This window comes from Penicillium griseofulvum, assembly GCF_001561935.1.
Source record: "Penicillium griseofulvum strain PG3 chromosome Unknown contig_80, whole genome shotgun sequence".
NCBI lineage: Eukaryota > Fungi > Ascomycota > Eurotiomycetes > Eurotiales > Aspergillaceae > Penicillium > Penicillium griseofulvum.
Genome location: NW_024467471.1, coordinates 4,587,216 through 4,611,621, shown reverse-complemented (window position 1 = coordinate 4,611,621; position 24,406 = coordinate 4,587,216). Strand labels below are relative to the sequence as shown.

Below are 24,406 nucleotides of genomic sequence, written 5' to 3'. Positions count from 1 at the left end.
TACCCAACTCCTTCCACCTGCCACAAATGGTTAGTCATTATTTAACTAGGCCTAGTCAGACATTACAGCTAGGCATATCGGAAGTCACCGCATGGACGGGTCTGACCAAATTCGGTCTTTGAAAACATGTACATCAAGGATCCTAAAGATCGACTCGAGAGCTGCGGGAGAGGCTATCAGAAAGGGTTGATCTAGTGCTTGATCAATTCCCAGCATATCCCCAAACTGGTACATTTACCACGATTTTACTTCAATTGAACCAAGAGATCAACCCTCGAGCAAAGAAGACACTAAATGATATCGAAATACGGTATACATTTAAATATATATATAGCTAATTGTAAACAGCGGGACTCCTAACCCCAACTCAAAACGCCTAGGTATCAACAGATTTTACACCAAGAGTTTGGCTTTCATGATAACATATCCTCGTAAAAAGCAAGTAAAACAACTATAAACCAGACCTAGGTTAAATGCTATTGGCATTCATCCACTGAGCCCAATCCTCGGCCGACGCCCCATTGCCCGGTCGATAGGCGGCATTGTTGCCAAACAGATCATCAAAGGAGATCCCCAGATCCATATTCATACCCATGTTCTCATCCATTCCCATGTTGAAATCAGGCAATCCATTTGGACCGGGCATCTCTGGCTGTTGTGGTGCGGACTCGGTTGTCATATCATTTGGGTTGTTGGGCTGGAAATTGTAGCCCTGCCAGACGAAGTTCTGGTTCGGGATTGAGACCAGATCTGGACTGCTGATTAATTCAGTCGGGGTCTGGCTCTGTGAGATTGGGGAGTGGATGCGGGACGAAGTTCGCGAATGCGAAGGGCGGAGGTGGCTTGGCACTGATGACTTGATCCCTTGGGGATTTGTGATGGGGAAATTCGAGATGTTTGTGAAGTCATAGTTTGGAGTGGAGACCCCTCCGGTGGGTGGATCGCTGGGTGTGGTGGACCCCATGCCTGGTGCTGAATCGAAGGGATACTGCGATGGCATGCCTGCATGGTCGTGGCGGAAGTGATCATCTTCCAAGGTAGACATGGGCTGTGTTGGGTATGCGAATGGATCGTCCGATGGGAACATCATAGGCATGAGATCTGGGAGATTGGACGGATTGGTGAATTGCTGAGCCCATGCTAGACTTGATGGCTCTTGATTGGGCATGGAGGGCGTCATGCCGGATGAGGAAATATGTTCCGGAGTGGTCATGGTTTCTGTCAGCAGCTCGGGAGTGGTTGAAATCCATGTGGACTGGTGATTGATGTCAGTAGGGCGGTTGCTGATAGGCTGAACATTGTCTAGACTTCGTTGTCGGCGGTTCTGGCCATCGCTAACAACCGGCTGGGACATCATTTGCGTAGGGAAAGTGCTTGACCGATGTGGTAGCGTTTTCTCGAAGGTAGGCTTCAGCTCAGGCTCGACAGTGTTAGATGGGGCGGGCCGCTTGAGGTTGACAGGCGTCTTGGAGCTCTGGCGATTTTTCAACATCTCGGGCAATGTCTTGAAAAGGCACTACAATATAATTAGTCAAGGCAATCCCAAGTTGAAAGTATGAGAACGTACGACCAAACTCTGAGAGCACCGGTCGGCAGCAAGACTCTTCTTGGCCAATCCGGCTAGAGTATTTTTGCCCTCCATAGCATCTTTCAGGACACCATCTTTGGCTGTTGGCGAATCCGGGTTCTCAAGGACGAAGAAAATCAAGGAGAGGATAGCGAAATAGGTCGTATACATGGTGAACCAGAAGGACCCATTGAGTAGTCCTCTCTTTTGCATTCCAGTCGTGATGTGAACAATATTTCGGGAAACGCTGACACAGGCAGCTGCACAGGCATATGAACGCTTGTCCACGCCACGCGCTTGAGAACCACCGGATACGTAGTGGAGGAACGGGCGGTACATGACCATCTGCACGTGGGCATAGCTTATACGCAGCAATTGCCGGACACTATTGGGTGTTAGTCAAAATTGATTCAAAACATCAGCGCTGTAGATATGAGACTTACCGTTCTAGCTGGGGCGACACTTCTGTGCCTGGTCGCAGAGCAGGGGGCAATTCCTCCATCCAATTTTGCAGATCTCGCTCGATCTCCCTAATTTTTGAGTGGCTGACCATGTATCGCTGGTCTGACTTGGAGCGATAGCGAGCATTCTTGACTGGGTAGATATATTTCACCACCTTCAGAATGATGTTGGAAAGACGAGTGTGTGCATTGCATCCAGCCATCAGCGGTGTGTAATTAGACGGCGGTTGAGTGATTCCTTCCGAAGTAATGAAATCACCATCAACCTCTATTGGGTACTCTTGATCGATATCGTCGTCGCTCAGCATCTGGGGAAGACCCAAGAGCGTGCTCACATAGACGTCCATTTTGCGGACAACCCAGAAGATGCGCTTTCGGAGTTCTCGTTCAATGGGGTTGAAGTCTGCCGCGACAGAGCGATGCAGACCTAATCGCAGTGCTGAACGAAGTGCAATTCCCACATACGAGTAGCATGTGCTCAACTTCGCAGAGGATTGAAGGAAGAGAACCATAAAACAGATCGCTTGGAGAGAAGGCAAGTCACGGCAGTCGGTGATCTCCAGCAGTTGTCGACCGGCCTTGAAGAATTGGAACCTGTGAAAGAAATTAGTCGGTGCATCAATCAAGACAGATTTACTATGACTTACCCTTGACCTATTGCGCCTTCGTAGCCAGACAAATCCAGCGTACCCTGTCCTGATCCATCGTCTGAGAACAAGCAGCCAACAGCGATGACGATATATAACAGCGGCAAGAAGGAATTCTCTTCGTTGGTGAATTGCTCCGGAGGAGTATCGTAGATGCGCTCCAGACTTGCAAAAAAGGAGGGCTCATGCACAAATCGCATCAAGGAGCAGGCATGATCGAGCGCATTGTGACATAAGCGGTGAGCCACATCCCGCGGAGGCAGGTCATGTGTAGGAGGTAAAGTTGTGTCTTGAGGCGACTCGGACATAGACTTTGGAGTATCTAGCATATGCGCGGTTATCGAAGGGCGCGATCGTGCCATGGGGCCTGTAATATCTGTGGCGCCCAACTGTTTCCGTAAACGGCGAACAAATAGAACGCCCGATGTGTGCCCGTGATAATCCCAATGGCCCTGATCATCCCGATCTAAGCAGCCCGAATTATCGACCATGGTTTCAAGCAGTCCCTCGTCTCCGCCTTCTTGCGCTGTATCCTGTACAACTGACGGTTTGACATCTTCGGTCGCTTGTTTTGCTTTTTGGGCGGCTGCGAATTTCTGTTCTGTCGCATGCACATCCAGTTGCGGATCATCGAGGTTAACATTTGGAAGAACGATTCGAAGGAGCGCTTCGGCTTTTTGGAGCCGATTTTCAAGGGCCTCGACATATTGCGGGGCGGGATTTCGACGGCGGTTGGATGGCTGGTCGTACGAGCAATCTAGAATTAGACTGTCAGGGCGCATGAACTTATTCCGAGATTACATCCATAGGGGTTTGCGTACCATAACTATATACAGTGCAATGAGTGCATGGCTGTTTGCCGTCACACTTGATCTTTTTTCTGCGACATTCGTCGCATGCGCGACCGACTCGTCGCCTCTTCTGGGCTGGTAGTGATTTGGGGTCCGTAGGGGATATATCATGGGGAGAAGTATCGTGATGATCGTCATGCGAATATTTGAAGTCGTTCATGGGCGCAGGATCATCCTCATTCTCGCCAGAATTAGGGCTCGTCGTAGTCGCCATGACTGGATATCTGATGTCCGAAAAGTGCACGGATTCATGTAAAGAGAAACGGTGGCCTTGGCGGGCGATCCGGAGTGAATATCACGATCTCACCAAATATCATGGATCGCCCTAGTTTGGTTGCAAGATAAGCAGAGTCGACGAAAACACACAAATTCTGTCGGAGTTGGGGAGGTGCCCTGGAAAGCACTTGAAGTACTAGGGGATCTCCCAAAGTTGAGGGGAAAATGGAGATACTCCGAGATTGATATGATGAAATGATTATTCCCGAAAGCGGTGTGTGTGGGATATCAAAAGAGAGTATATGTTGAAAGTACAAAGTACGAACAAAGAACAAAGAAACAACGTATTAGAAAATGGATCCAGATCGAAAATCAAAAATAGTTTAGATTTTTTTTTTTTAGTCAGTCATCTACGGCCTTATGACTCTGCCCAGCCCAACCTTGGAAGTGCCCAGGTGGATATCGGGGCTTCATTATGCGCGACACCCGAAGACATAAAGTTCGGGAATTGATATGACCACCACCTCCTTGGTTTATACCACTTCTGATTTTTCAGTACCGCCTTCCTAGATTAGTTCCAAACAGGTGCAATACCATTGGTTTATATAGTTGAGTACCATATATTTTGGTCAGAAAAACATCTTACATTTCATTAATTTCTTCATTGATCTACTCTATAAATTGATCTTCCTACTTCTACATCCACGATTACGTCTAGGAGCGGTGCAACATAATAAATTAGGAAGGCGGTAGCGAAAAATCAAGCAGATCGAAGAGTGGTCATATCAATTCCCTAAGTCCGTGTGCATATTATTTTCCTTTGATCCAATTATTCCTTGTATTAATCTAATTATTTTAATTATTCCAGAATTTTCTTCGGACTGAGGCATTTTTGTGCATTTTTTCATACCCAATAAGAATACGAATCGCCGTTTTCCTCGCCGTTAAGGCTTTTAGCCCCGGCTCCACTGCCCGATTTGCCTAGACTCGGACTTATCTACTTTTCTAACGTCATATGACATAGTTTTAAGGGACTATTGCTTTTTACATAGACCTCTTTAAAATCGAACTGCCTCGTGTGTACGGGTACATATGATATTAGCATCTTATTAGTGGGTTCTCCTTGCAGTTTCCCCGTACTTACATGTACCTACCTGTCCATGTAGGTACTTGTACGGAATACTCCGAGTTAGTTAAGTTAGTTCTTGCATAATAACTTGGGACTAACCTTGCAATATCTTCCTTCTATTTCTACTATGGCGACCTTGGATTACTATAGTATGTATGTAGTTAGTTTTATGTTCCCTTTTTAGTAGAAGCACAAAATACGAATACGGAGTACAAAGCACGGACAAATGCAACTACCTGGACCCTTGAAACCCTTGCACTGGCCAGGTGTCATGAAGGGGTTAGTCATGTAGAGGGGTTCTCCAGGGCCCCAGGGCTTCGAAACAAGGCAATCTACGTCAAAATATTTTGACAGCCCTGCGACGCGGGATATGGGGAATGCAATCGAAATAAATGACTTGCCCTATCATCGGGAGTCTTTAGCAATCCATTTGGGGTTCCGAAGTTCGGGTTCACGATGAGCCTCATCAATAGCCCTAATTAATAGCCCTTTATGTAACTAACACTATATTTACCTACCTAAATATGCCAACATTGAAATTAACTACCTCCTAATTGTTCAAAACCAATTAGCCTTTAAACTATCCCCCTACTCCTTATAGCCATGTTAGTCATTCTATTCATGAAACGACCCTGATCCCTCGCATCCCGCATGGCATTCCATCCCCCCTGTGGCACGTTCCACTTTCAAGGTGGATTGGCATGTACAACACCAACGCGACTTTCTCTACACCTTATATGGAACCCCTCATCCTCTACCAATTTTCACAGGCTATGGAGCCACGCGACACATAACTATGACTTTCTACCTCGTCACCTTCTGCTGCGCCTTCGCCGCGCTGGGATCATTCCTGTTCGGCTATGATTCGGGCGTGATCTCTTCCAGTATCGAGCAGGAGGCCTTCCTGCGCCAATTCGGATCGCCAACCCTATCTGACACCGCATCTGGGGTTATTACCTCCTCGTATATCGGTGAGACTCTATCAGATCTTACCGCGATCGACATCTAATATTGATCAGGAGCCGCAATCGTGGGCTCGATCCTTGCCCCATATATTTCGGATTTCTATGGTCGCCGAATGATCCTTTTCATTGGCGGTCTTCTTGCTGCTCTTGGTTCTGGGCTCCAGGGAGGCGCGGTTAATATCGCGATGCTTATCGCTGGTCGATCTATCGCGGGTCTGGCAATTGGGAAGATGTCTGCTACTATTCCAGTTTATTGTGTAGGTTGGATACACGGTCCTGCTGCTAAGCTTTATCTGACGTGAGCCCAGAGCGAGATCGCCCCGCCGCAGATTCGGGGGATGTTAGCTAGTATGCAGCAATGGATGATTTGCTTGGGGTTCGTGGTTGCTGTGAGTATAATCAGCACCGGGATTCTGCTATAACCCAACTAACTATTTCAAGCAATGGGTTGGATACGGCAGTTCCCACCGAGGTGGATCCTTCTCCTGGCGTTTCCCACTCTTCTTCCAAGTCGTGCCATCAATAATTCTCACCTGTGGTATCTGGTTCCTCCCCGAATCACCAAGATGGCTTATGGAAAAGGGCAAAGTCACAGAAGGCCGCTCAGTCCTTGTCCGACTCCATCTCAACCAACCCGAAACCAACACCCCCCAACTCGAACACGAGCTCTTCCAAATCCAAGAGAGCCTCGCATCCGAAAAGCAATCCGCCGTTCGATCCTGGCGCCAGCTCGTCCTCTCCCCGCGCTGGCGACACCGAATCCTTCTAGCCTGCGGCTTGCAAGTATTCACCCAGTGCTCAGGCACAATCGTAATCTCATTCTACGGCCCACGCCTCTTCAAAACGCTCGGCCTTAAAACACCAACATCCCTCATGGTGATCGGAGTCTGGGGCGCGCTAGCGCTGTTCTGGAACACGGTCTTCATGCTCTTCATCGATAAAGTCGGGCGTCGGAAACTGCTTATCCCATCATTACTAGGCATGGGAGCAGCATTGTGCATCGAAGCCACGCTCGCGCGGTACATCGATTTCAACGACCCCAACGCTAACCCACATGCGCTGCGAGCTGGCATTGCCATGTTCTTCGTCTTTTCGTTCTTCTTCACGGCTCTCGGGATGATCTCCTGGATCTACCAGTGTGAGATTTTTCCCACGCCCATTCGAGCGCGCGGCTCGTCTATGGCGACTGCCGCGAACTGGGGTGTTAGTCTTATATTCATGCAATGCTCGCCTATTGCACTGAGGAATATCGGGACAAATTATTTGTATTGTTTTGTCGCGTTCAATTGGGCGGCGATGGTTTTTGTCTGGGCGTTTTATCCTGAGACTGTGGGTCGTTCTCTTGAGGGCGTTGAGGAGGCTTTCACGGCACAGTTTGTTGATGAGCAGTCTGTGCGCTCTTTTGTGGTTCATGATACTCCGGTGGTTAATGCGCCGCGCTCGCAGATTCGACATAAGGGGTTGCATCCGCTGTCGATGAATCCTACTTATGACACTGTTAGTATCGGGAGCAGTCGCAGTGGATCTGAGATGGGGATCGGAACTAAGGAGGTTTAGCTTGTACTTGTACGATATTGTACGATATAGATTTATGAAGTGACGAAATAAAGTCAGAGAAGCATTCACGAAGAAAACATTAGGTAAAATCAATGTGGGTGGATGTCTCCAGCTATAGATCAGGTAAGACGTATAGATATCACTTATCAGCTGCGTATCAGTCCCACGAATGTGCTATATGATCCGTAATAAAGTGTAATGGGTAACTGGGTTCGCAGAGATGGATAGTTCACCTGTCATCGCTGCACACTCAGTTTTTGCTTTTGGCGTAAAATACATTTAACTCGCCGGAGGTCACGGTATCGTTTCTTCGCGATGCCATTCTTTTTTTTTTATTTCGAGGTAAGGCTACTATGTATGTTGTAGCACGTTGGGGGAGACATGAAAGATTCCACAGTTCTACCCAATTTGAGCCTCCAATGCCACCCGATGCCTTTTTGGGTATACAAGGACCCACATCCGAAATAGGCAATTAAAAGCACCATCATTATCAGCTCGATAGTATTTAATTAGCAAAGTCTCAATGAAAACAAAAGAGATTCACCACCACCTTAGCCTCCGGCAAAGACATGCTCCTCATAGGCTTGGCCTATGAAAAGTCCCTAAAGAGATGGCCGCAGACACAATACACAGTAATAGTCGAAGATAGACTAAAATGAGCGCTATCGAGCCCATTAGCTGCATTGGGTGCGGAAGTTGACAATGAGCCCCGGATATTGTGGTTTCTTGTGGACCAGGCTGTGGAATGAGAGCATATGGGTTGAGTTGCATGGGCAAAGCGCGTGTGGAAATCTAGTATTCAATACTCTATACAATATATGCCTTCTACCTCTATGTGGCCGTCTATTTTGGTGTGAATGAAATCAAAACCCCTAGATCACAACTAGCAACAAATATTAACAGCAAATCATACAAACCGTAAAATATGTGGCCGATATCACTTAAATAGGCTCATCACGAGGCTCGACAAGGATCTCATTGACAGAGACATGCTCAGGTTGAGTCAGGGCGTAAACAATGGAGTTGGCAACATCGGACGGATCAAGGATCTTCGCTCCGGATGGCTCTCCGTATTTCTTGACGGCTTCAGCATCGGTCGACATGCCCAGCAAGTCTGTGGATGTGTTGCCGGGCTGGATACTGGTCACGCGCAGGCCTGTGCCTGCGGTCTCAAGGCGGAGGGCCTGGAGGGTGGCCTCGACGAAGAACTTGCTGGCTGAGTACACACCCAGACCAGGGAAGACCTTGCGTCCGGCGTCGGAGGAGATGGCGACGACATGGCCGCGGCCGCGCGAGAGCATACCAGGAACCGTCGAAGAGATAGCATGCAACATACCCTTGCAGTTGACGTCCACTGTGCGCTCCCATTCATCCATCTTTGTGTTTGCCATCATGGTGAAATACATGACACCAGCACATGCAACCAAGATGTCGACTGGACCGAGCTCTTCACTTGCTGCTTGGACGAGAGCGTCCACCTGAGCCTTGCTTGTAACGTCGGTTGACCGGAGGATACACTTAACCCCGTGAGCTTCGACCTTCCGCTTGGTGCTCTCGAGAGCATCCAGGCGTCGAGCGCCAAGTGCCACAGCACAGCCTTGCTTGGCTAGGGCGGCTGCTACCGCCGCACCAATGCCTGAAGAAGCACCAGTCACCACAGCGACTTGGCCGCTGAGTGGCCCCTTCACTGCCTGGGTAGGTCGGTTAAGGGCATTCTGACGAGATGGGGGGCGGGGTAACCATCCTCGAGCAAACCAATGCCGAGTGTAAGTCTCCAGCAACAGACTGTCCACCTTGGGACGCTCGACAACGGCCCGGAAAGGCCTGGTCAAAGCGTTATCAAGGACCACGATGTCCCGCAGGAACTCAACAGTTGGCATACCACTGCGGAGAATGTCGACGGTAAACGAACCATCGCCACCCTTGGACGAGCCTCTCTTCTCAAACCACAGGGCGACCCACTCATCCCATGGGAGCGGTTGTGTCTCATAGCCGAGCTCTTTGAGGTCTTCAAAGACTGACCGAGTATCGACCGGCGTAGGATCTCCGAGATGGAACATCATTTGGTCTGTCTGAGTCTGAGTGGCAAGATGAACAATAGACTTGCTGACAAAGTTCACAGGGGTCATCTCGGCACGCCATCCTTCCACGTCTGGGGCGTATCCAAGCTGAATAGATTCCACGATCAATGCAGTGAGCAAATCCCAGGCATTGGCAGATCCTGTGACACTGTGACCACTGATTGTACCACATCGGTGAATCTTGACTGGCAATCCACGCTCGCCCGCCTTAAGAACGAGCTGCTCTGCAACCCACTTTGTCTGACCATAGCCGTCGAGCAGCTTTGTGGGAACATCTTCTACGTCTAGCATAGTAGTTTCGGGCCAGCCGTTCTGACCAGATGGTGGCAAGACACCATTGGTAGAGACATACTGAACGGTCGCGCCACCCTTGGCGGCCAGACGAAGAATCTCTCTGGTTCCACCCACGTTTGCCCCGCGAAGTGCAGCATAAGGGTAAACAAGGTTGACGGTAGCTGCAGCATGCACAATCACTTGGACACGAGCCGCGATGTTCTCGAATTCATCCGGACTCAGACCCAGTCGAGGCCGAGAAAGGTTTCCTGGTAGAATTTCGAGACGCTCGAGAATAGAATCGCGCCAGAGGCCCATGTCTAGGAGGTTCCTGCGGATTCGAGCCACACCTCCAGCTTGATCATCCTGCTCCGGGTCGCTGAAACGCACAAGACAGATAATCTTAGCCGAGGTATTCTCAATCAAATTATTGAGCAGGAAAGCTCCCAGGAAACCAGTCACACCAGTCAAAAGCACTGTGTCGGCTGAAGCGATTGAAGTGATCGCGGTATTTGTGGGCTGAATATCCTCGTCCAGTGTGGCATCTGAAAGCAAGACTGCTGGCAGATTCGCTTGTACTTCTGCAGTGTGACCATCTCTGACAGCACGCACAGTCTCCAAGTGTCCGGAAAGAGTAGTGTTCTCTGCGAGACGAGGAATAGGAACACGGAAGCCGAAACGTCTGGAAAGCTTGGAAGACAGATCTGCTAGGGACAAAGAATGTCCGCCCAGATCGAAGAAATTATCCTCGGCCTTGAGCAGGCTTCTTGAGACTTTCAGAACAGCCTCCCAGATTGCCGCAATGTCATTGAGACTAATCGGGTCCTTCTCTGCGCTTTGCTCACTGCCATTGGGACTAGAGCTACGAGGCGACGGGAGGTTTTTCATATCAACTTTGCCAGAGACCTCGTTAGTAGGCAACTGATCTAGTGAGACCCAGAGAGCTGGGATCATGTACTGTGCAAGGCTGTTCTCAAGGACACGACGCGCGCTGGGGCTGTGGCCGGACTCGTTGATCACCACTGAAGGGCGATCGGAGGAAGCCTCCTTGTCAGGGACGACATATGCAACCAGCTGTCGTTCCAGTCCATCGCCGTACGCAGTGACAACGCACTGGCTGACAGCCAAGTACTGGCAGATATCGCTTTCGACCTTAGCCGGTACAACAGAATACCCGCGTAGCTTGATCATTGCGCCGACGCGGCCGGTAATCTCGAGGAACCCGGAAGGTAGCTTGCGGGCCAGATCGCCTGTCCTGTACATACGAGCACCGGGTGTGGAATCAAATGGATCCGGAGTGAAAGCCTTGGCGGTGGCCTCGGGAAGGTTGATGTATTCCCGCGCCAACAGAGGACCACCGATGAAGAGTTCTCCCGATGTCCCTACCTCTACCTCCTGTCCATCCTCGTTAAGAACGTAAGTGTGTTCAGGAACAATCGATGGGCCAACTGGACAGTAAATAGAGTCGTCGTCAACCATATCACGGATATCTCCGCAGGCAATCTCATGCGTTTCACACGCACTGTAGCAGTTGAGCAGGCGGGCATTGGGAAGAATTTTGATGGCCTTGCGGGCAAGGTCGGTTGTCACAACCTCACCGTTCAGCCAAATGATGCGCAAATCAGGCACACGAGCACCGAAATGGGGATAACGTGAAAGAACAGTAGCCAGAAGAGTCGGTGTCATGAGAGTTTCAGTGACCTTTTTAGCCGAGAGAAGGTCAACCAGAGCTGCGGGGTCATAGCTCGTTTCATCGGGCACGATAACCACCGTGGCTCCACGGAGTAGCGGTCGCAACATCTCCCAGATAAAAAATACATTGCAAGCCACCCGATCCCCTGGTTGTACATCCTGCACTGCAAATCTCAAATCGTATGATAGTACCGGGGCACGGTGTGGATTGGCGATTCCTTTCGGCTTGCCTGTTGTACCTGACGAATATGAGACAAACGCCAAGCGGTCCAAATCGTCATCTGCCGGCAACGGAGAAGGTTCCTTGGCGTGTCCATTGGTCTCGGCAACGGACGCATCCAAGACAATTAGCGGGACAGGGGCTTTGATTTTGTCTGATTCAGACTTGTGGGTGATAATCACAGCGGGGCTAGCGTCCTCAATGACATCCGCCAAGAGGTCCGCGGGGTAAGCCAATTCCAGAACAAGGAAGGCACCACCCGCACGGAGCGCTGCTAGACAGGCAATCACGTAATGTGCGCTGCGAGGTAAGAGCACACCCACGAGGGTGTCGCGGCTCACGCCATAGGTTCGTAGACGACTGGCAAGAGCTTCCACTTCTTGATCCAGCTGGGTATATGTATAGGTCGTGGTCTCATCTTCTAGGGCGATGGCATCTGGGGTTGCCTGAACCTGTCGCTTAAAGAGTGTGGGCAAATCCTTGGTGATGTCGAGGATAGCCATTGCTTCGGTAAAGAGGGTAAGAGAGTCACGCTATACAAGTCAAACGCTGCCAAAGTTTTAATGTGAAAAGGGATGTGATTGCAAAGTTGTGATCATTGGAATCTGTACAGTCGATGTAAAGGGAAGATGGGAAACAAGAAATTTTGTTGAGTATTCTAAGAGCTTCGAGCGATGGAACCATTAGCCTTTCCCACACCGTCTGGGGATCTCCGCGAACGGACCCCAGGGTTTCTTATCGTGACTCTAGATTTTCTTTGCTTTTGAGGTCTTACTTCTATACCCCTGTTAGTTATAGTGAAAAAAAATTATGCTTATATTTTATTCGTCTCTATCAATATTCCGTGCTTATTCAAGAACATACCCTCAACAAATATTCCAAGAATCACATGTAATTTTGGCCCCCACTTAAATATTTGCATGTGAAAGTCCCCTTTCCCAACACTTTGGTTTCCCCTGTGGCTTTTATAGTGCCACAATGTGGCATTTCATAGCATTTCATCGCATTTTAAAATATAATTTATCGCTAAAAAAATCACTGTGGCGTCAATCTGGGCGATATAGGAAATGAAATCCAGGTACCAGACGCACGGACCACTTTTAAGCATCCAGAGCTATTCCTCTCTATATGTACGGAGTAGTTTCTTATATCTAGGGATTTGTTGGGAAGATGTAAATATATATCAAGTGCACTGGTTTGATATTCTGTCTTGACTTTAATGTTTTATTCTTATAATTTGATAAGGTCGTTACATTTATGGCGTGATTTTATAGAATGGAACACAAACTCGAGAAGTTCGAGGCCATACGTCTAACCAGGTGACAAATGAGAAATTGATGAGATGAGGTCGGCTAATACTAGTGGCGACATTATGAAAGACATTATAAAGTGGATAGTGATCCAGGATGATATGAGGATACAACTTTATAGACACCACGTATAATTTAGCACTATGTTTTTACAACTCTCCAACTTCATCAATAATTCGAAATATGTTATAGGTATAGCGAAGGGTATATACAAGACACTCTCAAAAAGTGACACAAGGGGGTAGAACATATGAAAGCATAAGAAAATTAACACATCAAAACATAAACAATACAAGTCATCTGGTCGAAGCCAGTGGTATACATAAATCTGTCAATTAGCGCATAACATAGGTAGTAGGTTGATCGAGAATCTCCCGACGAAGATCCGCCTCCCAGAGAGCCGTCGAGGGCTCCTGCACCTGGAGAGTCAAACACGAGAACAAAAACTCATTAACACGGTACCACGACAAGGCACTCAACCGACTAGCAATCTTCAGCATGCGACCCGCAAACCACGGGCGCGCAGAGGGCGAGCTAGCGGTCGGGAAGTACTGAGAGAAGTCTGCGACTTCCTCTACTGGGGCTGCAGCAGCAGAAGCGTCAGCACTGGTGGACCAGCCATCAAGAGTGCCATCACTGCATTCAAGCAGGATTTGAAGCATGGCTTCGACGGAGCCAGTCATACCGACTTCGCTGTCGACCATGGATTTCTCGAGGGTGTCGAGGAAAATTGCTGCGCGGGCTGGGGTGTTACGGTAATCCCACATCGCGGCATTGAGCGACATCAACACTGTCAAGCGGGTGGTGATTTGTTTTCGGTCGCCTGGTGTTGGGAATCGAGCGCCTGGGGGCGCTGTGAGGACTTGGCTGAGGATGGATGTTTCTTGAACCGCGGTGTGTCGGGTAATGAACGATGATTGGGGGTTGTCGCGTTGGTATAAAGCAAGTTGCTCACAGCGTCGAAGAAAGTCGAGGAATTCTTCGCATTGGAATTTAATCTCGTCTACTGGACTTGATTGTGGGTGTGGGAGCATTGTTCGAGGTTCAGGACTGGGCGAAACTTCTGAGACGGCCGAGGAGGCCGAATATGATGGAGATGGCATGGTGTGGGGAACTGGGGTAGGCTGGGGTAAAGGGGCTGAAGACTCAGATGAGACAGGGACCTGGTCATATTCGTAGAAGAAGTTGGGCCCGTGGGTCTCATATCCTGGCAAGATGTAGTTTTGCCAGTTGATCATCATTCCGATGCGAGTGTTTGCAAATGCAGCGGGACCACCGCGAGCATGTATCATCCCGCGTGCAGCTCGCATATGTATGGAACCTATTTCCTTGTGACCTGGTCGTGGATCGCATTCCTCTAAGGCTGCGGCATTCAGACAGGAAATGATTGCAGCATCGGAGATGTCATTGGGCACGCCAGGACTGTGCTCGCGCAGCATGGAGACAGCACTATCTCTGTGAAGAATATGTTGAGCTTCCCCTTCATTACGGAGTATTAGCTGAATGTACGGTAAGGACGATTTGGAATATGACGGTACCTTTTATTGTCTCAGGAGCAAAATCTGACGTATAACCGTTGGCCCCGGGTGACCGGTAATGGGGCCCATAAGAGCAGGCTGCAATATCATTCACATAGGGGTCAAACACCTTGTGTCCATCTCGACCCAACTCTGACAGTGTGTCGAATGGGTCGATTGGTGCATCCCTCACCATAGTACTTGGTGATGGCATGAACTGATATGGTGCCGTGGAGGGTGTTGACCATGAGATATTGTTAAAATATAGATCATGGGTCGGAGGACTCTGTGAATGTACGTCCACAAAGCCATCCAATGGAAGAGCAGTATCGTGAGATTGGGTAGAAGATGGTCGAAAAGGGGAAAAAGAGGGCATATGAGCGGATTCACTCAACGAAGCATACGAGATAGGATTCGAACCAAACATATCACGGTTAACTGCGACAATGAGATCTTCTTTCTGTGTAGCTTGATTTCTCGTTGATCTCCTTGCTCGCAGTCGGCCGCCATTGTTGTCGTCTGATTTCACTTTCTTCTCTGGCTTTCGTATCGCAGCCCGAGTCTTCTTGGGTCTCCCACGTTTTGCTCGTGGTTGCTCCTCTTCGCTTTCACTTTGGCGAGTGCCTCCTTTCTTTTGGCGCATATATTCTTGCATAACATGGCGCTTGACTTGGGTTAAGTTGGATCGGCTATTGTTTGAAGAGTCGATAAACTGCCACCGCACGCTGGATGCATTGCTGGTGGCATTATGAGGAGAGGATGACATATTTCCGGTTGCCTATTTAAGAACAAGAGAAACAAGTACGTTATAATCAGAACACAGGAGCCCGTTCGTATCCTTGTGGGGTCAAGGAATGAAAGGATAGAGAAGGTTTGGATGTGGAATTGACAAGACAAATTCAAAGCGTGCCCAGCGCCCGCTCTTAAAGGAGAAGGATCCAAGAATAGCACGCTAAATGACAACGGGGGCGTTCTCACTTCAAAATCATGATCTAACGTAAAAAGGAGTATAGTACCTTCATGTATTAAGATAACTAGGGACAGCAGATTAGTCGGGATGTGCTTCTCCACCGGCCCATCTTCTTTTGACGAACTAGACTAGACTGGAATAGCGTCCTTCCAGGATTTTGGTCGACACGTGTGGGGATTAACGGCCTTGCAGCGAGTCAGAGTCCGGATATCGGCGTAAGTGAAATACACGTTTAGCTTGGGGGCCATATGCACCAGCTTATAGTGGAATTGTGACCCCCAACTAGGGCTTCATAGTCGATAAAGATCATCCCCCTCCAGGGGAAAACTGACTTCTCATGTTGTCTCCTCCATATTAGGCTAGTCTTGATCTATCAAGCCCATATTTTAGAGCAAGTAGATAGGGCTCCACCGCGTCGAATCATCAATTCTATGTGCCCGGGTAGACACCCGGCTCTCTACCCGGTCTACAGTCTGTGTGATGCCCTGAGTTGCCCGTGTGAGGTTGCAGATTAAAAATGATCATCATATAATCCCCCTGGTTGTGATAGCTATAGTTATAATCATATGGAATCTCTCATATCTTGCCACACGTGGACGGAAAAGCGGAACCGTGGAACCACATATATGGAGAGAACCGCACGTGTCGAGACCCTACAACATAGGGTCTCGGGCGAGCTCCATCCGTTAGTGTCTTGGCTTTCAGGTTGAAGCATTGCATGACTTTTCAAGTGTTCATGATTTGCAGGAAAACCTGCAAGGGGTAATACACATGGATACCAGGTTGTTCAAAATAATTTAAATTGTTTTGTGGGGGCTGAAAGGGGAGATCTCTGCAGGGGGGAAGTTCGGGAAGTTTCATGTTCAACGGTGATGCGCTATTATTATCTATATCTAAATTTGCCGATCATCTCGTCTACATTGTATTATATCTCGCTTAATTGCGCTTATGTTGACGATATATATGGAGTAGGCCGTTGTAAATGATGCAGTAGCATTTTAAAATATCTAGAAAATTTGCAATATGTGCCTATTATCTATGTGAGATATTTTCGCTATTTCATCCATCGAACATGTTAATGGCGTATAAACGATTTAATTAGTAGGGCACAGGCCTCAATCTAAACTCTAAAGATTCACTATCATTATTATCATAATTGACAACTGAAATTTTTCCAAGTTTTAAACTATGAGACTATCCCCAATTCTCCGCCCCCACCTTTGCCTGTCGCGAGTTTCCGGCATTCCCTCTTTGGTACATTTTCAGTCGATCACCGGTAAATATTCGCCATATTCCGGCATTTCCGATGTCCCAAAAAGGAACAAATTTTTCACTCTCCACCATATATATACGCCGAGTTACCGCGACAGTCCCCACCCATGAGGTACATCTTCTAGGCTATTAGTGTGCTCTAGTGAGCGTGTGGTAGCTTCAAAAATACTATATTGGTCAAGACAGGCTCTACCCAGTCGAATCTGCATGAGCCACCATTCTGTGAGTGTTTCAGCGTAAGACAGAACTTCAGCGGTGTTCGCCGGTGTGCCTTTCACCGGTAAAGAAATGCAATAGAACCCTAGACTATGCAGGGGACTATCACCAATGATGACATTCCCAATCTGGATCTTGCAAAGTACTAGGTTTATAATCTCCTCGTCACTTTGCCGGTCACACGACATACTCTCGGGCAAATGCGCTGTGACCCAGCAGAAGTCCGGTAGGTTGTCGTGGGGATCTGCAATTCGGCCCCTGCCGTTCATGAACACACTCGCTTGGAGTTCTGAATCAGATGTCATTCTGCAAGCACGGAGTAGAGAAGTGCGATTTTTCTTGTATTTTTTTGTATCTTTCTCTATTTTTCTCTTTTTTTCCCCTTTAGCTGATTGGCAGTGTAAAAATGCTCTGTGGAGTATGAGAGGAACGTGAGGGATTTGAGGTCTTCTATACGTCAAAAATTTGAATACCTGAATACCGAGACAGTTTACAATGGCTTTTTCGAGTCTTCGATTTAACTCTACAACAATGAGGTCTTCCACACTTGTGAATTGATTCTATAGTACATCCAATTTACCTTGGTTTGCCGACAAAGAAATTCATTGTTTCTTTGTTATTTTACAGCCGATCAATCTGACAGCCATATGTTGTAGCTCTGAAGGGGACTAAGCTCTTTCATTTCATCCCCACAGTAATATAACTAGTGCAGATTTATACACTAGCTACAGGTTCAATCAATCTCTCGCCCGTGCGTAGTTGCCACTAATGTCCCGCAATGTGATAGTACCTGCAGTATCAATTGCAATCTTAATGTCTTAGAAGAAAATGAACTAAGAGCATCTGTATGAATTGAATAGGGCGGGCTGTGATTATTTTCCGATTGTGAGTGTATGCAGTAAGATGGACCCCTGATGATCGTCAAGGATCTTTGATGCCATGCATGCTGTTTGATCTACCTATAAGGCATGAAAGACTGCCCCATCACTCTGAAACTTAGATACGCAACGGTTCCAAAATAGAAAAGAATCATTGAAAACATCGAAACCAAGGTGCTAATTATACAAAAACCAAACCATATACTGCTTTCGGCCATGATCGCCTTGGTGGAGCTATTGTGGGGAGTTCTGCCCTGCAAACGGCGGTGGAAATACTAAAACAGAGGATAACGGCCAGTATCTGCAGATTAGCGCGATTTTGTCCGGTGTATGTATATTGGTCAAAATAGCCGGTCGAATGTTCTCTGGGGGCCAAAACAGCTAGTGTCGGGCAAACTACGGAGTAGCATCTGAGAGATCGATGCGTCAGGGACAGGGTTCACGGGTATAGTAAGCCGAAGGGGGAAAATTAGCCCCCACTCAGGAGAGATTGGGAAAACATTTCCAGGATATTAGGCGCAAGTCAAAGCTCCACATGGCAAAGACTGGGGTAAAAAGAAATTGGAAAGTTTTTTCATGCAATATCCTGCCCCTCCCACGGCGTAAATGTACATTGAATTTGGATTAGTTCGAATATGAAGCTAAAAGGAAATGAGGTGATATGTCCATACGGTTGCCCAGGTGTAAAAGTGGCTTTACCCAGTCAAAGGCCATCCTCCCCTTTAGGGCTCGCTTCTGTTAGCCGTAAATTACCATTTATATAACCGGAAAATTTATTTTCTTTGTCTTATATATTAAACAACTCTGAAGAATAGAGGTCTAAGCTGCTTAGGGAAGTATATCTCAAACACATTCAGAGCTCGGCATCTACAACTAGAAACTGGTTTGCCCTAAGTTCTAATTTATGTACTCCGTGCCTACAGGATATATACGCGTGCCTAATAATATATACGGAGTAATTACCTATGCTGTATATACGTCAAGGATACTGATTCGCAGTCCTTAGCGCGTCAGTTAAGTGCAGTCTATAGCGTCCCAGACCTGGGCCCTTCGCAGGGGGTCTGTTTAGCCCGAGCACACTTCAATGAAGCTACCACAGCACCGACGCAGCATCTCCGCTAACAGCGATCATTTACTACTTTAGTCTCACACCTGCCTAGAACAGCAAGCTTCCATAGCTTAAGACCCTCTTTCTCATGTATAGGATAAGTTTCCCTTCAACCATTGGCCAGATCATGCAGCTCGCTGTATGTCGCAATCCTGTCTGTGCAATCTGTCAGTGTCTGATTATTTGGCTCCTGTACCTGACATCCGGGAACCTGTCCGGTTCTATTTTTACTTGAAACGTCTTGCCACATGGTCGATGGCTCCATGCGGTATGCATGCTGCTACTCAAGGATCTTCGATTGCTGATTCAAAAAATACTGTCACAGAATAAAACCAGATCTGGGATGAACGGCAGGGCCATTACAAATGCCTAGACCATTACGCAAGTTGGTTGTGATGCTTTTTGATAAGGACAACACAGTTATCATTCTTGTCTATAGGTTTCTATTTGTCACATACAACATAACTGTGTATAATCCCTCACTCGCCACCATCTAGGGTTGCTTGTGGGGATATAATCTGAAACCCCGAAAAGTCGATCACCTATACATAAATAGATTTATCATTTGAAACGCTAGGCCCATCTATATCGTCCTTCCCTTTGGTCTTAGCAGACCCGTACCTATATTGAAGAGGAACTGATGAGATACCAGTCATGCCATATACTTGATCTATACACAAAGAAAGCAATTGGAAAATGACCTAGACACACTCCCCGTCGAGAGGTTCAATTGTTCGTTATTACTTCGATGGTCGTTATCATCTGATGAATACCTACTTGTCTTTGTGTCTTCGACTTCATGTATGTGGAGGTATCCACATGACAATGGTGAAAGCATATTACCATCTCAGTTACTCTCCAATTAGTTGCAGGTCTTTTGTATGCAGCTAAGTATCCACTTATCTCCTGCCTACATCCTTGCCAAGTATAACTACAAATTTCTAATTTAAGAAATCTGCAAAATACATAATAAATCTTTGCGGGACAAACAAACTCTATCGTGCACCATCGTCCACATACGCCTCTGGCAACAGTTTCCGCTGTTTAACAGCAATTAGTGTGTCATTCCTTTGGAAAATAACGGTGGAAATCGGAAGAGGCTGGGAATTCACCATTGGGCGGCGATGGTACAGGATGATATGGCATTGAGTGTAACTACGCGTGAGCGACATCTACTTTCCCTTCTCCATACACCCCTAACAGAGGTGATGGAATAGAAGTGGAAGTCAAATTAGAACTGTTAGAGAGGAGTACAAATTGGCGTTGAGATAGATGCATGGTGACTATATAGAAGAGTTGAGAAATGAAGTTTGACACCCTCCTCCCTCAAGCAACATGCAATCATAGAGCTATGCGAAGTAGTTCCACCTATAAGTGGCACTTTCGTCGTGAAGCAAGCACATTGTAAAAAGAGCTGGTTTAGCGCCTAAAGGGGAAGTACAACCAAAAGTGGAAATATACGGCTAACCGTATGCCCCGACGAATTTGAAAATCGGCGTGAGCGGTGTGCTACATGATAATGAATCTTTAAAAATAGTGGCGCACGTCGTTCTCCTTGAGAAAAACCTACTTGTGGAACTTCTCGAAGCTGGTAGCGAGGCTTGCAATTCTACTCGGCAACTGAGGGAATTTCCGGGGCCAGTTAAGCATATTTGCCTTTTGAAGGATTTCAACAAGCTGAGGGTCTCGAGTATTAAGTACGCACTTAGTCGTGGTGGGCCATGAGGCAAATTTTACCTCGCCAGTAAGGATTAAAATGAGCTTTGAGAGCTTCGGATCCGCAACATTTAGAAGCGTCATTGGAGATTATATTGCCGCGTACGAAGTGGGAAAATAGCATTGAATTCTACCTTTCACCCACCTGAGTAGCGGACTATGAGATGCATCAAATGGAGAGGCATTAAACGAAGTGTATGTCGTGCGAGAGGTAACTCGGGCTTAGCGGGTGATAAGTGTTGAGAAATCGGTCTATCAAAATCGTCATTATTTACCTCCACCGCCTTCTATTATACTGCCGCATCTACTATCCCGGGGTCAAGATATGTGTCCCAACTCCAACTCAACAATTGCAACAACTCACGACAGGAAACACACCTAAGCCTCCTCAACATGCCTCCACCAAAGGCAGCAAAGGGCGAATACATTGAGACCGTAAGCAAAGCCCACTTACCCTCTCAGTTCGGAGCAAATTCACAGCGAATCTCCCACCTCAAAACAAAAAGAACCTCAACCTAATCTAAAAAACAGGACACAGGAAACAAGATCTCCCGAAGGTCCCAAATTCATGGCACGCAACACATCATCCTGGGTGGCAAAACGGTAATTCAAGCCGAAGCCGTAATCCGCGGTGACCTATTCCGCACCGCAACAGTGCCCACTCCCACCGACCCTTCCGCAGCAGCATCGAACCCCAGCACGCCCAGCGTGGCAATCACAGTCGGACGATACAGTTACATCTCGAAGAGCGCGATCTTACGTCCGCCAAGTCGGTTGCACCGTGGCGTGCACTCGTTCTACCCGCTCAAGATCGGTGATCATGTTTTTGTCGGCGAGGGCGCTGTTGTTGAGGCAGCGTCGCTGGGAAATCATGTTCATGTTGGGAAGGGAGCTGCTGTAGGCAGTATGGCTATTATCAAGGACTATGCTTATGTGCTTGATGGTGCGGTTGTCCCGCCTGGTATGGTTGTGCCAAGTTGGTGTATTGTTGGTGGGAGGCCGGCGAGGATTGTTGGTGAGGTTGGGGAAGGTTATGGTGTTGAGGGAGCGGAGGGGGGTATGGCTAGAGAACGGTATCGGGTTGTTGGACGGCCTTAAGAGGTTTCTGGGTTTGTCTTTGGTTTTTCTGATTTTGTGATACCCCCTCTGCTACTTTTAATGATATCGCGATACCAATTAAGTATCTACTGTGGCAGATTGTCTGACTTTGTGTACATGTATGTACTAATATGTGATTTAAGGAGAAGTCAAAAAAACAAAAAAATAAATACAATCACCCCATATTCTCCACCTTAACTGCGCGTGTGAGCCGCAGCTCACTATCTTTCTGCGGAAGGCCAATCTCTTCAAACGCCATATCATCGATCCAGCGTCCGTTGGGTCGAACAGGCTCGCCACGAGACAACTTGGTGCAGAGATAAAGCCAATCGAGAGCATTTCCCACGGTACTCACTTCATCGCTGACATTGTTGATTCCATACTCCGACATGCGATTGTACAGATCCTGATCCGTCCAGAGCTCAAACAAGTGTTGCGCCACAGCATCGGTATCGCCAACATCAACCAGGAACCCATTCTTCCCGTTCGTCACCTGCAGCGGGATGCCGCCGGCACGCGTAGCGATCACTGGTTTGCCCTTGTGGATCGCCTCGGAGACCTTCACCTCGAACCCTTCGGATGTAGATAATTGGAGTGCAACTGTCGCCTTGGAGAGAATGGCGTTCAGAACTTGGTCGCAGGGCCGCACCCGCATTACGCAGATCAGGTGGCGGATATCTGGGATCTTTCTGTCCACATAGTCGATTGTCGCGTCGTAGATTTCCGCCCCATCAGGATCATCCACTGATCCGTGTCCGCAAATCAATAGCTTGGGAGGGACCACATGAGGCACTTCGGCTACTAGTTTGTTGTAGAATTTCTCGTATGAAACCAACACATCCACGATACCCTTTGACGGGTCGAATCGTGCGATCTGTACGATATATGAATCTAGTTTTGGTTAGCTTTTAGGAACCTAATCATCACCACTTTTGCTTGTTCGGCTACTAACCCTCGGGCCATTGGATAGTTGGCATATCCGCGTTGCGACAGGCTGAATTGAAGATACGGCCATAGTGCGCCACGTCCCAGTCCCGCATGTTTTTGTTCAGCCCATCCAGCCTACGTTTCCGTCAGTGAGAAGAAATATAAAACCAGATTATTAGAATTTTCGGCTCTTACCAGTCAGTTGATGCAGGCATATAGCCCACCATATCTGCGGGCACATTCCGCGGCACGAAGGCGCTCACAGGGTGGCTGATGAAACAGTCGGCGTGTTTGATACTATCCCAAAGGAATTCCCAGGCCTCCGCCTGTGGAGACCCAGGTATCGCAACCAGGTCACTTCGGATTTGGATATGGCTTCGGAAGATGATTGGTCGATCTGGAGCTAGTGCCTTTGCGATGGGGATAAGGCCTGGCATCTGGGGGTCATCGATGACTATGACATCGGCACCCCCTTCTGATGGTGGAAGCAAAGGTCCACCTAGTCGAGTCCAATATCGCCTAGCATTCTCCTCAATCCACTCCTGCAGGAGTTTTTTGTTCTGTGGGGTTAAGCGCTCGCTCTTATGGGCGACGCCTTGCAGGATATTGTGGTTCGTTTTTGTTATCCTGAAGACACCCGGTCGTGGTTTCGGGACGTACCTTCGAGCATTAAGTTAGTCTTCATTCTTGTAATCACATATATAGTAGGACACACCATTTCATGTCAGTACCCAGACAGTGCGAAAATCGCATAAGAGCATGCCGCATCAAAGCCACGCCACCACCCTGAGGCGTGGCACTGAAAAATGCCACTTTGACCTTGCGCTCTTTCAAATCAGTGGCATAGTGTTGCACTGCGGACCATGTTCTATCCGAAACTGTTTTCTTGAAATCACTCAGGTCCGCAAGTCTCACATGGAAGGCTGTATCCACTTCTACGAGACCGAGGAAGCCCACTTGTAGAAGGGGTGTGTTTTCCGGCCCAAATAGTCTGCACAGTCGGAGTCAGTGAGCTCTTTCATGATATTGAACGGGACCAACCAACCTAACACCTTTTCGTGCCATGGATTCAGCCTGCTCATCAATTGTCTTTGCATCCCACCCATTTATTGGCTGAGTTTGAGGCTCGCCAACCTGTTCGACGCTCATTCTGTCTATTAGTGACACGTTCGACAGGACCAATGGAACAATATCGAGCTCCGCCCAAAGGCGAGGGCATAGTCGAGGGCAGTGTCGTGCAACATCTTCAGGCATTGATATCCCGATAAGTTTCTCCATATGGTCCATAGTATACTGCTTCGACTTGGAAATGATGAATTCGATGACTTCATCTTCGGATGCGTGACTGTCTGAGAACTCTTTCTCGATGAAGTCCAGTAGATATGTGGTATCGCGAACTGCAATTGCTATTGTTGATGTACCGTGATCGTCAAACTTGCCGGATATACCAGCGTAGATAGTCTAATATCCCTGTCAGAATCAAGTAGCGGTTTTTCCTGGTGGTTCAAAAGATCATACATTTGATGGCGGCCCTAACCAAGCGTTGCGCTCGAACTGTAGCGACAGTCGACGCTGTTGCGTGACTGACGCTTGGCGTTCGAACTTATGTCCTACGCCAGGCATGATTAGAATTTCACGGAATCTCGAAGTTATCCAAGTTAGAAATCAAAGAAGATGCTGCCAGCTATAGATGTGGTATCGCATGGGTGAAGTCATTTTAGTCATGACGTAACGA

General features: G+C 47.9%; 6 protein-coding genes across 6 annotated transcripts; 2 read left to right on the top strand and 4 right to left on the bottom strand.

Annotated features, from left to right (window-relative positions):
* Positions 1 to 469: 469 nt before the first annotated feature.
* On the bottom strand, positions 470 to 3,740 carry PGRI_026510 (putative C6 transcription factor (Mut3); the record flags this gene model as incomplete). Its single annotated transcript, XM_040790364.1, has 5 exons — positions 470 to 1,516; positions 1,568 to 1,952; positions 2,011 to 2,622; positions 2,676 to 3,432; positions 3,497 to 3,740. The coding sequence occupies 5 exons, from the start codon at positions 3,738 to 3,740 to the stop codon at positions 470 to 472; spliced, it is 3,045 nt and encodes a 1,014-aa protein (XP_040647317.1).
* Positions 3,741 to 5,667: 1,927 nt separating this feature from the next.
* On the top strand, positions 5,668 to 7,393 carry PGRI_026500 (sugar porter family MFS transporter; the record flags this gene model as incomplete). The annotated part of the gene is made up of 4 exons (XM_040790363.1): positions 5,668 to 5,842; positions 5,891 to 6,093; positions 6,145 to 6,225; positions 6,278 to 7,393. The coding sequence occupies 4 exons, from the start codon at positions 5,668 to 5,670 to the stop codon at positions 7,391 to 7,393; spliced, it is 1,575 nt and encodes a 524-aa protein (XP_040647316.1).
* A 941-nt stretch (positions 7,394 to 8,334) lies between these two features.
* On the bottom strand, positions 8,335 to 12,162 carry PGRI_026490 (non-ribosomal peptide synthetase; the record flags this gene model as incomplete). Its single annotated transcript, XM_040790362.1, has 1 exon — positions 8,335 to 12,162. The coding sequence occupies one exon, from the start codon at positions 12,160 to 12,162 to the stop codon at positions 8,335 to 8,337; it is 3,828 nt and encodes a 1,275-aa protein (XP_040647315.1).
* Positions 12,163 to 13,304: 1,142 nt separating this feature from the next.
* Positions 13,305 to 15,252, bottom strand: PGRI_026480 (sigma-70 region 2 family protein; the record flags this gene model as incomplete). Its single annotated transcript, XM_040790361.1, has 2 exons — positions 13,305 to 14,449; positions 14,508 to 15,252. 2 exons carry the CDS (start codon positions 15,250 to 15,252, stop codon positions 13,305 to 13,307), a joined length of 1,890 nt encoding a protein of 629 aa, XP_040647314.1.
* A 5,787-nt stretch (positions 15,253 to 21,039) lies between these two features.
* PGRI_026470 (dynactin subunit 5) lies at positions 21,040 to 21,744 on the top strand (the record flags this gene model as incomplete). The annotated part of the gene is made up of 2 exons (XM_040790360.1): positions 21,040 to 21,081; positions 21,178 to 21,744. 2 exons carry the CDS (start codon positions 21,040 to 21,042, stop codon positions 21,742 to 21,744), a joined length of 609 nt encoding a protein of 202 aa, XP_040647313.1.
* Positions 21,745 to 21,919: 175 nt separating this feature from the next.
* On the bottom strand, positions 21,920 to 24,294 carry ccg9 (putative trehalose synthase (Ccg-9); the record flags this gene model as incomplete). The annotated part of the gene is made up of 6 exons (XM_040790359.1): positions 21,920 to 22,635; positions 22,697 to 22,806; positions 22,867 to 23,331; positions 23,387 to 23,662; positions 23,717 to 24,132; positions 24,190 to 24,294. The coding sequence occupies 6 exons, from the start codon at positions 24,292 to 24,294 to the stop codon at positions 21,920 to 21,922; spliced, it is 2,088 nt and encodes a 695-aa protein (XP_040647312.1).
* Positions 24,295 to 24,406: the final 112 nt, after the last annotated feature.